Source organism: Anarhichas minor, unplaced genomic scaffold, assembly GCF_050575085.1.
Source record: "Anarhichas minor isolate MPS153535 unplaced genomic scaffold, ASM5057508v1 ptg000026l, whole genome shotgun sequence".
Classification (NCBI taxonomy): domain Eukaryota; kingdom Metazoa; phylum Chordata; class Actinopteri; order Perciformes; family Anarhichadidae; genus Anarhichas; species Anarhichas minor.
Genome location: NW_027466472.1, coordinates 868,613 through 883,522, shown reverse-complemented (window position 1 = coordinate 883,522; position 14,910 = coordinate 868,613). Strand labels below are relative to the sequence as shown.

Sequence of the window (14,910 nt, the reverse complement as noted above, 5' to 3'; positions counted from 1 at the left end):
CAAAAATGTAACTGAACTGATAGCAAATAAAATGTTTTACAGTGACATTATTTGACTAAGTAGTCGAGGCTGTAACACGGTGTGCAATGAAGCAACACATCTAGAATTGTTCCCCAGGCTAGTTCCCGGTTACTTCAACTGGGAGAACCCCACCTTGAGCCAGACGCGCTCAAACCAGTCGATCGAAACCAGTTTGACCGAAACTTTGACTCGGCAACTTCCTTTCAATGGCACCAGTCTTTTGTCATCTGCTCCGTGTATGTTCAGCAGCAGCGCGGTACCGAAAGAGTTAACCTTCTCTTTTGCTACAGTAGAGTTTGAAGGAGTGCCGGAGCACCTGTCAGAAAACATTTACAAGACGGCTCGTTATCCGGCTTTCACATGGGAGGCTACTGGCTGCAAGAATTCCTCTTTGAAAACCGACAGTGAAGTAAAATACACAGAGGAAGTCTGTGTGCGCCTGTTACCTGATCTGAACTACAAATAAAGATTGAAAGCTGGAAGTCAAAAGTTAGATCGGCTTTATTTGATGTTTTGAGGGCTGTGTTTTGTATGGAAGCGTAAACGGATGAGGGACCTGAGCTTCCTTGACTTCCTTGACATAGTGTTTCATATTAAATCACTTGTCTTTAGCCAAAAAAAACAGCTGCTACCATTCAGTGAAGCTATTGCGGGAAAGATTCTAGATCTTATTGAAGGCGGCCACGTCCACGGACTGAACGTATTCCTCGAAGGCGGTGATGGCTTCCTCCAGCAGGTCCGTGCCCACTTTGTCGTCCTCCACCACGCACCCGATCTGGAGCTTCCTGATGCCGTAGCCCACCGGGACCAGCTTGGACTGCCCCCACAGCAGCCCGTCCATGGCGACGCCGCGGACGTGCGCCTCCATCTCGGCCATGTCCGTCTCGTCGTCCCAGGGCTTGACGTCCAGCAGGATGGAGGACTTGGCGACGAGCGCCGGCTTCTTGGACTTCTTGGCGGCGTACTCGGCGAGGCGCTGCTCCTTGATTCGATCCGCCTCGGCGCTCTCGGCCTCGTCGTCCGAGCCAAACAGGTCCAAGTCGTCGTCGTCGCTGCCGACGTTCGCCGTAGCCGGGAGGACGAACAGAGTCTTAGCCGATGGGAGGCCGTCTCGCTCCCTCTGGAAGGACTTGATGTGGTTATACCAGCGCGCGAGGTGGCGGAAGGCGGAGGCGGGAGCGGAGGGGATGGCGTCGAACATCGCCGCGTCAGCCTGGGACGCCGCGAAGCCCTCCATGTAGCTTTTGTCAGCCAGAAAGTCATCGAGCGCTTTAAGGCCGGCGGCCGCGCTCACGTCACCGAACACTGTTTGTGTGGAAGTCGGACGGGAGGACGGCGGCGCCCGCGACGGTTCGGGGAACTTGTGCTTGAAGACTTCCTGCACGGGGACGTCGTGCGTGAGGAGGCTTTCGGCAGTGTGGCCACTGGAAGAACCAAGGCAGGTGATGAGTCACTGAGCTTAATTAGCATGCACTTAAACCACCACGGCACAAGTGACCTAAATCAACACCAGGCATGCACGTGCAAACCATTCACATCACACACAATGGTCTTGTTCATTTTTAATAAAAACAGCCTCGTTGACTCCACACAATGACACTGCAAAGATTGGTCTTTTAGTTTCCCTCATGCACGTCATGCACACTTCAACACCAAATGCATCAAGCCTCATCTATGTTTTCTGTCTTTACAGTGGTATAAACAGCTGTGCATGTTTTAATGTTTAGGAAGGTGAAATCACAGGAAGGGCTCGATGTCTATCTCCAGGGCGGAGCAGGGCATGGTCAGCTCGAAGCGGTCGATGACGTCGGGGTGCAGGACCCCGAGACGCCCGACGCTCTTCCCACGGACAAAGATCTCCGCACAGCGACCGGGGAAGAAGGTGGAATCTAAGAGGGAGAGAGAAAAAGAATAACTTAAAGTCCCAATGAAACTGAAGGCATTAGCTTCTGTACTGTGAGTATTTCCTGTGTAACAGAATATTTAAGCTGTATAAAGGCACAAGAGGGATGTAAATCAAATCCTTTTAGAGAACGGATGACATCCACGGCGTTGAGCTCAGGTGGGTTTTTGCACATCGTATCACAGAGATGAGTCGATCATACAGTGTGGGCGGTGCTGTGCCGCCTTTCTTGTTCCTTTAACAGTTTCATTTTCCAATTTAAAATCTGGTGTGTGTGTGTGTGTGTGTGAGAGAGAAGGTCACTACAGTCCAGATGGGATTAAAAAATAAAAAAGCCAGCGAGACGAAGCAGCGCTCGCCAATACGAGGTGGATCACTTTGTGTGAAAACAAACAAAAAACACTGACGGACAAAGACGGACTTGTCAGAGATTTCACAAGATACAGAGACATGGCATTCTCCCATGGTGCACTGCTCCTTCCCACGCTGCCTTGCTAATGGGTTCCACAGCCCACTGCTTAGATGCTCACTCATCACTATGGATGAAGGCTCGCAATTCACATGGATTGTACTTTCTCTGTGTGTGTGTGTGTGTGTGTGTGTGTTAATATCTGCCTGCGTCGGTTCTCACGTCACCTCTTCGCACCATGAGCGGGATGCCATGGTAACTATATAAATAGCTCCGGTACATCTTAAATAACCGATCAGTCAATGAAAACCCTTCACTTGAGCCGGGCCCCTCTCTCTCTCTCTCTCAGCGGTAGAGGAGAGTCAGACGGTTGGATCAGATAACTAATAGAACCGGCTGATGTCGCCAACGGATTTAATGCTATTTTAGACGATTGGACAGAAAACTCACAGGTTCTCACTGGATCAACAAACATTTCTACAACGTTTCAAAAAAAAAAAAACACAACCAGTGGACAATGTAGTTATTTAACAAACGTTACTCAAAAAAGAGGATATTGTGCATTTGTTGGGGACTATTTTCAGCTGCGGATTAATACACATTTGTTGCTCTTGTAAATATTTACAGCAGAAGTACGTAATATGTGGGACTGAGTCAAAATTAACTACAGTGTGATGTGTTTTTAGTCAGTGGGTTCAATTCATTTCAGTTTTGGTCTTTTCATGCGATTCGTTGACAATAAGAACATTTTATCAGCAATTAACTGTGTGAGTGCATCGTCAGTTTTGGTTCACTCAGTTTCATTTTTGGCTGCACCCGGAAGCTGTTTTCAGGGGGAAAAACTTCCAGTCCACTTCCTTCACAGTTAGTGACTAGCTGGTGAACATACGGAGCATTTAGCAGCTAAAAGAGACGGATATCTCCCTCAGGACTAAGATCAGAGCTAAAAGAGAGTGAATATTGGACAGAAATATGAATAACAATGGTTCACTACTGCCTGTATAAATAAGCATACGTTTGCCACATCAACTTAAAAAGGTTATGACATCAATGTTGTATCAGTACTAACCTTCAGAAACACATACAGCACGAACACTTACGGTCAATTACTGATTAAAAAGAGACAAGACCGTGACGGTCTCTTTCCTGACAAAGGGAGTATGGCCCAAGACTCTGCATTGGACACAGTTGTTAAGTGAAACAAGGGCGTCTGTCTCTTAAGTGGTTTCTTCCTCCACTTCTGATCCCCTGACTCCTTGTTCCATCCCCCCTCCCTCCCCCCCTCCCTGCTGAGTGGAGGTAACTCCGCTGACATGTATTCCCTCAGCAGGGAGCGATGGGGAGTTGCAGGCTGATCCTCACATCCTGAGAGTGAGCGTATCTGCGTCAGGTGAGCTCTTAGACCGGGGTCACAACCTCGTAATGGGGTTAAGGACACGCTGACATATGTGGTGGTGGGGGGGCTAATGGTGCATAAAGCGTGGAAAGAGTGGAGTGGGGAGAAAGTGTGTTGCTGCACTGCGCACTGTGAGAGCACGCTTCCCTTCTAAGTGTGTGCCTGTCAGATGGACGGTCCGAGCACCCGTGGGTGGGTGTTGTACGTGCCAGTCTCAGTCTCGCTGCTCGGCACTGCAGTGGGTGACGTGACTCTCGGGCTCTCTCCCACTCTGCAGACTGTACACGCTCTCATACCCTCTCTTACTCCACCTCTCTGGTCTCATCTCATTCCTTCCTCCGCTCCCCCCCCCTCCTCCATCAGCCTCCCCTTCTCCTCTCTGATACTTGAGCCCATTGATTTGCAGTCTGAATGAGACACAGAAGATATCCTGCAGAGTGACCTTGGGAGCATGCATGGCAGGAGAGGTAGATAGGATGGAGAGAGAGAGAGAGAGGTAGATAGGATGGAGAGAGGTAGATAGGATGGAGAGAGAGAGAGAGAGGTGGATAGGATGGAGAGAGAGAGAGAGAGAGAGAGAGGTGGATAGGATGGAGAGAGAGAGAGAGAGGTAGATAGGATGGAGAGAGAGAGAGAGAGGTAGATAGGATGGAGAGAGAGAGAGAGGTAGATAGGATGGAGAGAGAGAGAGAGGTAGATAGGATGGAGAGAGAGAGAGAGGTAGATAGGATGGAGAGAGAGAGAGAGGTAGATAGGATGGAGAGAGAGAGAGAGGTAGATAGGATGGAGAGAGAGAGAGAGGTAGATAGGATGGAGAGAGAGAGAGAGGTAGATAGGATGGAGAGAGAGAGAGAGGTGGATAGGATGGAGAGAGAGAGAGAGAGAGAGAGAGGTGGATAGGATGGAGAGAGAGAGAGAGAGGTAGATAGGATGGAGAGAGAGAGAGAGAGGTAGATAGGATGGAGAGAGAGAGAGAGGTAGATAGGATGGAGAGAGAGAGAGAGGTAGATAGGATGGAGAGAGAGAGAGAGGTAGATAGGATGGAGAGAGAGAGAGAGGTAGATAGGATGGAGAGAGAGAGAGAGGTGGATAGGATGGAGAGAGAGAGAGAGAGAGAGAGAGGTGGATAGGATGGAGAGAGAGAGAGAGAGGTAGATAGGATGGAGAGAGAGAGAGAGAGGTAGATAGGATGGAGAGAGAGAGAGAGGTAGATAGGATGGAGAGAGAGAGAGAGGTAGATAGGATGGAGAGAGAGAGAGAGGTAGATAGGATGGAGAGAGAGAGAGAGGTAGATAGGATGGAGAGAGAGAGAGAGGTAGATAGGATGGAGAGAGAGAGAGGTAGATAGGATGGAGAGAGAGAGAGGTAGATAGGATGGAGAGAGAGAGAGAGAGGTAGATAGGATGGAGAGAGAGAGAGGTAGATAGGATAGAGAGAGAGAGAGGTAGATAGGATGAGAGAGAGAGAGGTAGATAGGAGAGCGAGCGAGGGAGGTAGATGGAGAGACAGAGAGAGGGGATGGAGAGAGCGAGAGAGATCGAGATCTACAAAACTAGATCTGATATCTTTAGAGTTCCATTTTATCATTTAGTACTTCGTCATAAAGTATGTTGTGAAGGTTCCTTCCAGAAGCAGCAGAACGTGGAGGCTTTATGAGCCGAGAGCTTTGCAGTGTGAAGTATCATTTTTATAGATTTATAATCTACAATCACACTCACAGTATGATTGTAAGTGGCCAATTAGTGAAATTTATACCATATTTTATTTCCTAATCGTTTGAAAAGTGTGGTATTTTTATGCAAATAACCGCGATAGATGACTTAAACAAAGTAGAAGGAAATAGTTATTAGCTATATCGTAAATATTCTGATTAATAATTGTAAAAATAAAACGTGACATTTCCTCTGATAATAATCGTGGTATCAACATTGTACATCGTGACATCTGTAACTGCCATAGAAAACATGTCGCTGCTCGTCATGCACTGGATTTATACAGAAGCCGTTTAACCTCACGTGACCCAGATTCATTCCTTCACCAGCACAGCGAGTAAATAGCCGTGTTCTACATGATGGGGGGGTTGAAATCACGGGGATATAATCCAGGCTCAAGATATTTACAGCCAACGCGATAGCTCTGAATTACATTCCTGTGGTTCTGATTGGTGGGTCCCTCTCCAGGCTTCTTACCGTCCGCAGCCTGGATGTGGTATCCGTCCCCGCGGGCCGACTTCACATCCAGCAGCTGCATGGTCCGGTCCAGCAGGCCGTGGATCACCTCGAAGCCCGGGCTCTTGTTGTAGTAAACGGCACAGAAACGCCGGCTGTTCCTCGCCCCGACATCTGGACGGTGGGACGAGGAGAAGGGAGAGTTAGGGACATAAAGAACCGAGCTATGCCAATAACGTACTAGTAAATCAAGTCAGTGCTGGGTTTGTGTTTAAATAGATCGGCCAGTGTGTGTCAATCCCCATCTGATATATGAAAAAGATGCTTTTTGTGTTCATTTTCATATATTTATCGGTACAGTGTGTGATCGGTACAGTGTGTGTTCAGTAGTGTGTGATCAGTACAGTGTGTGTTCAGTAGTGTGTGATCGGTACAGTGTGTGTTCAGTAGTGTGTGATCGGTACAGTGTGTGTTCAGTAGTGTGTGATCGGTACAGTGTGTGTTCAGTAGTGTGTGATCGGTACAGTGTGTGTTCAGTAGTGTGTGATCGGTACAGTGTGTGTTCAGTAGTGTGTGATCGGTACAGTGTGTGTTCAGTAGTGTGTGATCGGTACAGTGTGTGTTCAGTAGTGTGTGATCGGTACAGTGTGTGTTCAGTAGTGTGTGATCGGTACAGTGTGTGTTCAGTAGTGTGTGATCGGTACAGTGTGTGTTCAGTAGTGTGTGATCGGTACAGTGTGTGTTCAGTAGTGTGTGATCGGTACAGTGTGTGTTCAGTAGTGTGTGATCGGTACAGTGTGTGTTCAGTAGTGTGTGATCGGTACAGTGTGTGTTCAGTAGTGTGTGATCGGTACAGTGTGTGTTCAGTAGTGTGTGATCGGTACAGTGTGTGTTCAGTAGTGTGTGATCGGTACAGTGTGTGTTCAGTAGTGTGTGATCGGTACAGTGTGTGTTCAGTAGTGTGTGATCGGTACAGTGTGTGTTCAGTAGTGTGTGATCGGTACAGTGTGTGTTCGGTACAGTGTGTAAGATGAGCCCAAACGATTTTCCCCTCCGTCTCTTCACAAATGCAGACGCCCACCTTTGGTGTCGTCCTTCAGCACCACGTCAGATATCTCGAACAGTTTGAGGGGAAGAGGCATCTTCCTGTTGGCAGCGATGGTCTTCAGCAGGCCTGGCAGCAGGGTGGTGCGCGCCACCTGGTGGTGAAGAACAGTGGTGACGCTGAATACCTTACCATCAATATTTCAGAGAGGACAAGAGCGCCCTCTTCTGGAGAAATAACACAACTAACAAGAGTGACACTGACCATTCCTGCATGATTGTGTCTTTTTAAATGAGTGCTTTTCCTCATTTTTAATTACGTTTTCATACAAACTAACCTCAGTAACAAAGAGGTAGAACTTTCTTGGTCCAATGTGAACATTCTCAGGTGTTTTCAAATATGTTTGAAGAAAAGAATGTTTGCAACCTGAAAATGATGTTGCTTGACATTAGCAGCATGATTTGTCAGTTGGCACATAATTTAACTTGAGTGTTCATTAAGCACACAAATTATAAAACCACTTGTGAATATGAACATTAAATAAACAAAGTGAAACTGTTGCACCACCACATTGTTAGAGCCAAAGGCGACGGCACAGGACTTTAGATCATCATGTTTTCTCAAGACAAATTCAGATGCATTTATTTTTTAAACCAAATTGTGGATGAAGTAGAAAATGACATTTTCAAGTTAACTTTCCTTTTAGGCTTAAAGATGACTCTCAAATCTATAAATGATTCCATTTTCCTCCTGGTTCAAAACAATGCTGCTGAGGTAACAGCGCCGCTCTACATCCAACACATTAAAGCGTTGTAGTTTTATTTATATTCATCTTTACCTGGAACTCGGCTGTCTTGGGGTTGGCGATGTGAATCGCTCTGGTCTCTGAGATCTTCTTTCCAAGCTTGTCCGCTATATCTTCTTTAGAACACTGCAGGATGAGGGGAGACATGTTCACTGACTGATTATGGGGTGCTAAATGCTCATGTTTGGCATTTAGCTTGCAGCACTGTAACATGTAGTAATGCCTGTTATGCAGCAGTAGTTTCCCAAAGTTTGCTAACATTAGCCACCACAAGCTACTGCTCATACCAGACAGAACATGGCTGTAGCAGCAAAACCCCCAGAGGGTGAGTTTTTCTGCTTATGAATTCAGCTTTTCATTTCTTCAGAGGAAGACTGTGTTATTCCTTTTTCCCCTCAAAAACATGTGTGTGTGTTTCTTACTAGGGCAAAGGTGAGGGCCTCTGTGAATCCAGCAGCTGCCAGGTCTTGTCTCAGCAGCTCTGTCAGTTTATTCACGGGGAACTGTGAACATGCAGAGCAAATATATGAGAACACACACCCCACGTTTGATGAGGTGCAATGGTATTTGGTTCCACACACACACACACACACACATCAAACGTGCAGAATAAAACAGCCAGGTACCTGGGTGGCGATGGTGTAGGTGCGCGGCGTGGTGTACGGGATGTTGTTGAAGCCGAAGGCTATGGCGGCGTCCTCCATGATGTCACAGGCGTGGATGACGTCAGAGCGCGTGGGCGGGATCTCCACTTCGATCTCGTCGCCGACGCCCGTCACCTCGGAGCGCAGGCACATCTTGGTCAGCAGCTGGGCGATTTTCTCAGTCGACTCGCTGTCGGGAGGAAAATAAATAAACACTCATTAAAAAGTTTTGTTGTTCTGCACAGAAGGGTAAGTTGTTACGAATGTGCAAAAAAACAACACATAGTTGTGTTCTGATTAAAATAGAAAATTAAAATGATTGTTCCAACCTCTTCTTTTAAATGCCCAAAGTGTGTTTGACGAGTAAGTATTAGTACTTTGGAAGGCAGCGTTCTCTGCCGGCCTCGCCTACTTTTACCGTCCTGCTCTCGTTCACTAAAATAATATCCGGTTTGCACTCAACCGTCTGCCTGACTCCATGTGAATGCAGCTTTAATAATAATAATAATAATAATAATGCATTTATTTAGTATCGCACTTTAAAAAGGTAAAACGGAAACAGCAATATCAATAAAAACAATGCGTATAAAACACACTATAACAGTAAAAACACAACATGACATAACGATGCATCACAGGTTAAAAGCAGCTTTAAACCTGAACCACAGACCACAGATCTGTTCTTAAGGGACGCATCCTGCACAAAACTGTGAAGCTCTCTCACTCCAAACAGTTGTATTGTATTTAAACCTTTTCACATTTCAACAGTATCATCATGAACTGCCAGTTTACAGAGAGGTTCTCTCTTTTCTTTGTCATTATTTTATTGACATAAAGGCTAAAAGTTGAGTAATTATGAAGATTCTCTCACTCCGACAGCTGCCTCTGTGTCTGTATTCAGGTCTCTGTCACATCTTCTACTGAACCAGAAACATAACGTGACCCGTCGGCTCACACCTTCTCGTCTTGTATCTCTTTGACTGTCACGTCTCCTCAACCACATCCCATCGCGGTCATGAACCGCTTTGCTGTAGCAGAACGTTTATACTCAAACTCTCCCTCCTCGTTTCTATCACATATTATTGGCCGATATTTCCGTATTATTGTGTTCGATAGTGCAGGTGTATCCATGTCTGTTTTAACATTTACCTGCTGGCTCTTTCTATAATCTTTACTTTCATAATATACAGAGTAGTAGATCCAGATGACTCACTTGATGCCAACTTTTTTGTTGACGAACTCGCTGGACAACTTCTCCTTCCTGTAAGCGAGCTCCTAAAGTACAAACCAGGAAACACCAGCAGAGAATCAGACGACAGGAGAAGGAACACACGTGACATTAGCTCCGCTGTCCAAAAGACAACACGATCACCTTCCATTTACCTCAGAGCTTAGTGCTAGTGACAAACTTAGCCACTTATTTAAATCATAAACACATTTGGTGTCATTATTCTACAGCCGTAACATTGTGTAATATACATTTACTTCATTCGGATAAGTTAAAGCAACAAAAACATGTCTATTGCCACTTAAAGAAAGGACACAAGATGATGGTAGTGAACACATTACTGGATATTTGCAGGTCTTGCCGTCTGGGTAGACCACCTCAGCCTCCTCGACCCTGAAAGAGCACGAGACAGAAGAACACATCACCCTCTCTGTAATACTCTTACACTCCAGTCTTTTGTGGACTATTTATGATGGATTTGGGTATATTTCCATCACTTAATAGGAGGAGAATAAACCAGTATCTTGGACATAGGACACAAAACCTGTAGACGACAAGCTGGTATTTGAGCCCCGATAGGCGACTTACGTGAAAGGCTGTGAGCAATACTCGCTGAACATGGTCACCATCATGTCCAACACGATCTTTGCCTGGAGGGAACAACAGAAGAAGAGAACGAGTTGAAGACTGAACAACACATTGATGGGATTCCTCCGTTCTCCTCTCAGTCGTACCTTCGTCAGGTCTGTGGCCGTGCACTCAATAAAGACGTTCTTCGTCTTCAGGGAGATTTTTGAATGGTCACCTGGGAAAACAACAAAAGATATTTAATATCATGAGAATAGAATCAGAAATAAAGCCAGACACATGAAGGCAGAGACAGTGCTCACCATTGATGATGGGAGGCATGGACAGGACGATACCATTGCTGTCATAGATGACGGGGTACACGGGCTTGTCCTCGATAATGTGAAGGAAGTGCTTCAGCTGGCTGTCCGTCTGCATGAGTCACAAGAACAAGAGCAGGTTAGCGCCGCTCAAACACACAAACTGCTCTTCTCGCCGGCGTCCTTCACCTTGTAGAGGCTCATGAGCTGGGTGGCGGTGTACTCTTTGGTCTGGTTCAGGGGTTTGAAGCTGATGTCTCCCGGAGGTTTGGCCGTGTACGTGAAAGGACCGGAGATGGTGTCCAGGTCATGAGTCCCGATGGCCACCAGGCTCCTCTTCCTGCATGAGCACGGGAAAAAACATGTCATTGTGTTGTGTGTTCTGCCATGGTGTGAGCAGGGTAACAATGGAGTTATATGACACAGAAGAAGAAGCAATATAAAGCTTTGGCGACACAGATTACATTTCAGTTCGTTGTTGCTTTTGGTCTGTAACAGAAGCGACAGATGCAGCGGCTGCAACATCTCACAAATCACCACCGTGCTGGGTTTTTAACCGAATTACCTCGTCAGTAAAAATTCAGTTAAAACAACGAAACATTCAGGTTGTTGTGAAGAATATATACACAGGTTATACAAGTGGTAGTAACCACATTTCCTGCAGGTACATTTGAATACCTGCACAATAACTAACTGAAGGTACTCTGTTGTACTTGGTGTAGCAGCTGATCTGACCTGCAGACGGTTTGGTGGAGTTTGTCCTGCAGCTCGATGAAGCTGTCGTAGCGCTCCTGTGTGAAGGTGATGTTCCTCAACACCGCTGCCACGGCATGCGGTCGCACTGCCGCCGTCTGCACATATCAAATCACAATTAACAATACTCACATTTATATGATTCATAAAGCAAACTAATGAACGCCTCAGGCCACAAACTGCTTGTTTGCCGTTAATAATCATGAATGCCGCCACCCACCTCCTTGGTAATGATCAGCTTCTGAGGCTCCCCGCTGACTGGGCTAACACGTCTGTAGCGAGGTGCCTCCAACCTGCAACACAAACACAATCTCTGTAGCAACAGTGAAGCAAGTTTGCATAAACTTTACCAATAATAGAGTTAAGAGTTACTACAAGGAACGTTCATGTTGTGTTGGTTTTGTCGTCCCTGTGGATGAAGGTGGTAGTGTTCCTGAGCACCAGAGTCCCTTTAGAAAACCTCTCATTTTACTGCAGCAGGGTCTGACAGTCTGCTCCTCTCAGTCCTGGTTCTGCCTCCCTTCCCTCCAGCGGGTCCAGCAATACGTCCTGGGTCTCCAGCAGCGTGGTGTCAGTGTTGGCTCCCAGAGGGGACCGGAGGAGCAGAGAGGAGAAGCTCTGGGAGGCTTCTTTGGGGCGCTAAGCTCTCCTCCTCCCACCCATACTTCCGACTGCAGGTCTAAGGCTGCAGTAAAGCCGGCTCTGGGTCTGTCCACGGTGGACCGGTCTCTGCTGGAGGATCTGGGTCTGTCCGCGGTGGACCGGTCTCAGCTGGAGTCTGAGCTGAAGGATTTTCTGGTGAACCTGCATGATGTCATCCGATTTTGCACGGAATCCGACCCTCAGTGGCACCTTTGTCAAGCATTAAAAACCATATAGCAATAGACCATCTTCTCTCTGATGGTCTCGTTTACTGATGTAGGTCATAAAGACACATCAGTATTAAATTGAGACTGTTTCACAACCAGTTAAAAGTTCCTCACAGTAACTTTAAGTAACACACAGTCATTCACAAGAATGTTTTAAAACCATCAACCTTTCACATATCCATCCTTCTAACTTTGGAAAAGGGCGCTGAATTAATCTGTTGTGTCACCACCGAAACTGGTCAACCTTTGCATGCATTTAGCAATCATCCTTCACTTTAGATTGCCGCAACCACCGCAGTATGTGCACCGCTCACTTGTTCTTGAAGACCTGCAGTCCACGGACCAGCCCCTCCAGACACAGCAGGTCGTAGCGGTTCGCCGGTACATCGATCTTGTACAGGACGACGTCAGACGCCTCCGATGCCTTGGAGTCGCCCTGCTCTTTGCTGATTATCTCCTTCTCTGAGGTCTGGAATCAGAACAGAGATCACAGCTCACTGGATGTTTTTGAACATAAATGCACAAGCAGACCTTTCTCACATTGGGCAATGTGACTTGTCACACACAGGTGTGTGTGTAGTGTGCAGATGGATTCACTTTTAATTATGCCTTTATGCTCATATGACACACTGTGGTTTGATCTGCTTTTTACATAGTTTACTCACAATTTCATCCAGCTCCAGCCCAAATTCAAAGCACAGCTCGTCAAACTCCTCATCGGCTGAAAGAAGATACAAACATTTATTACAAACAAACAGCTTTATATACATCGCGAAGTACTCACCTGCCTCAGATTTAAATGACAGGGGAAATAATGACGCAATAACGTTGACGTCCAACACAAGACACGTCAGAGCACTAACGAAGTCTACTTTCTCATTGACACAGTTACCAGCAGCAATATGTTAATATTAAAACTTATATTTGATAAGAATGTTCTTATAAAAACAATATAAGTCTCATTCAAGACTGTTTTACTAAAGCCAGATAACTTAACTGCGTGCGCAGCTGCTGCTATGCTAACCATCAAGCTAATGTTTTGACTCCCTCGGTCTTTTAGGGACAAACTGACATTTAATAACCAGGCGGACATGTTGTTCACTACTTGAATATGTCGTTAACATGACTCACTGTATGTTCTGCCCAAAGCTTTGAAGAGAAGATCTCTTTTCACTCCGACAGTCGGCATGTTGGCTGCTAATCCTCCTCAGTGTAGCGGGAAAAGGACCCCAACGAGCCGGCTGTAGCTGTCTGAGGTGGTGCCTGAGTGAAATGTAGTTAAATGACAAACAAATCATTTGTGGATATTTAATGTTTCTATTTAGGACATTTGTAATTAATTCCATACAAAATGAGGTATCTTGTCTTCGCCTCATCAGCTAATAACCATAACTTATTTCCTATGGTTTATTAAGAGAAGTAGGCTACAGAGCTGTATAATATTATTATTATTATTATTATATAGAGTTCCAAAGGGACAAATGTAATTTAATTGAACTAATGTAACCTTTATTTATCTATGTATTTGTTGTTGCATTTTTATCTAATATAGCTTTATAAATATATATATTTTTCATAAATAATATTGATTATTTTAATGAGATAAAATAGGGTAAATAATATCCTTTGCTTTAAAAATAAATAGATAAATAAATTACAAAATGATCTCTAGTATCACATACAGGCAGTGGTGGAATGTAACTAAGTACATTTACTCAAGTACTGGAAGTACAAATTCAAGGTACTTTTATGCAGCTTTATACTTCCACTTCACTTCACCTCAGAGGGGAATAATGTGCTTTATTTACGTATCTCCAGATGTGTACGTTTTTAATGTTTATGATAAACTGAAGGATGAAGTGTTCCTTGTGGGGTTAGAACATCCTTATTCTTCTTAAGTTAAATAAACTATTTAAAAAGCTTCTTGGATCAGCTGGAAAATGCATCGTCACAAAGCAGAAAACGGCATAAAATCACATCATGATCTTATAGAATATGATGCATTGATGTAGATTAAAGTGGCCAACAGTATATAAAGAAGTTTAAAAAAACATCTACAGCAGTAAAACGCAATGTATATGTTAATGCAGGACTAATATTAATCTAGAAACTCCATTTAAAACAATGACAGGGTACATTTTAGTGCACAAGTAAGGTTTTGAATGCAGGACTTTTACTTGTAGTAAAGTATTTTCAGAGTGTGGTATTAGTAAAGGATCTGAATACTTGTTCCAGCACTGCATGCAGGACTAATGCTGAATAACAGTGGAGTATATTGTGTTCTCTCATCAGAATCAAGATGCATTCAAATAGTATTTGTGAGCCTGAGGAGAGCCGTCTCAGCAGAGTGTTTCTGCTGAAGGCCAGAATGGAAATGTAAAATACATCATTATCATCCAGCACGTCTTATAGTAGCCTGGAGAACACGATTTAAATAATGATGCAGACACAATAGAAACTATGAGAACAGATTGTTGCACAGCATATTAGACAGCACCTTCATATGAGAAATGGCAGATGGTAGGATTGTCAGGATTTTGAATCAAATATTTGTATTATAAATATTTTTGCGTTGTTTAGAGGAGATGAGAGAAGAAGCCGAGAACAGATGGTGTGAAAATGATGAATTTGAAAGAATCTGCTTGAGTTTTGTGATTTGGTGGTTCAAACTGATGACTTTCTCATCATGAAGTGATGAATTATCTCTATTCTCTGATTAGTAATTGATGGAGTGGTGTGAAGGGTCGTTAATATGCTGACAACAAAGTGGAGACAGAGGGCA

At 44.9% G+C, this 14,910-nt stretch overlaps 1 protein-coding gene across 1 annotated transcript; it reads right to left on the bottom strand.

Annotated features, from left to right (window-relative positions):
* Positions 1 to 504: 504 nt before the first annotated feature.
* On the bottom strand, positions 505 to 13,366 carry farsb (phenylalanyl-tRNA synthetase subunit beta). The gene is made up of 18 exons (XM_076100372.1): positions 13,260 to 13,366; positions 12,794 to 12,849; positions 12,443 to 12,597; positions 11,480 to 11,552; positions 11,242 to 11,357; positions 10,696 to 10,846; positions 10,510 to 10,618; positions 10,354 to 10,424; positions 10,208 to 10,269; positions 9,961 to 10,012; positions 9,605 to 9,666; positions 8,374 to 8,581; positions 8,170 to 8,250; positions 7,781 to 7,873; positions 6,979 to 7,096; positions 5,919 to 6,071; positions 1,763 to 1,910; positions 505 to 1,445 (listed from the first exon to the last, which is right to left on the bottom strand). Exons 1-18 carry the CDS (start codon positions 13,315 to 13,317, stop codon positions 683 to 685), a joined length of 2,529 nt encoding a protein of 842 aa, XP_075956487.1. The 5' UTR covers positions 13,318 to 13,366; the 3' UTR covers positions 505 to 682.
* Positions 13,367 to 14,910: the final 1,544 nt, after the last annotated feature.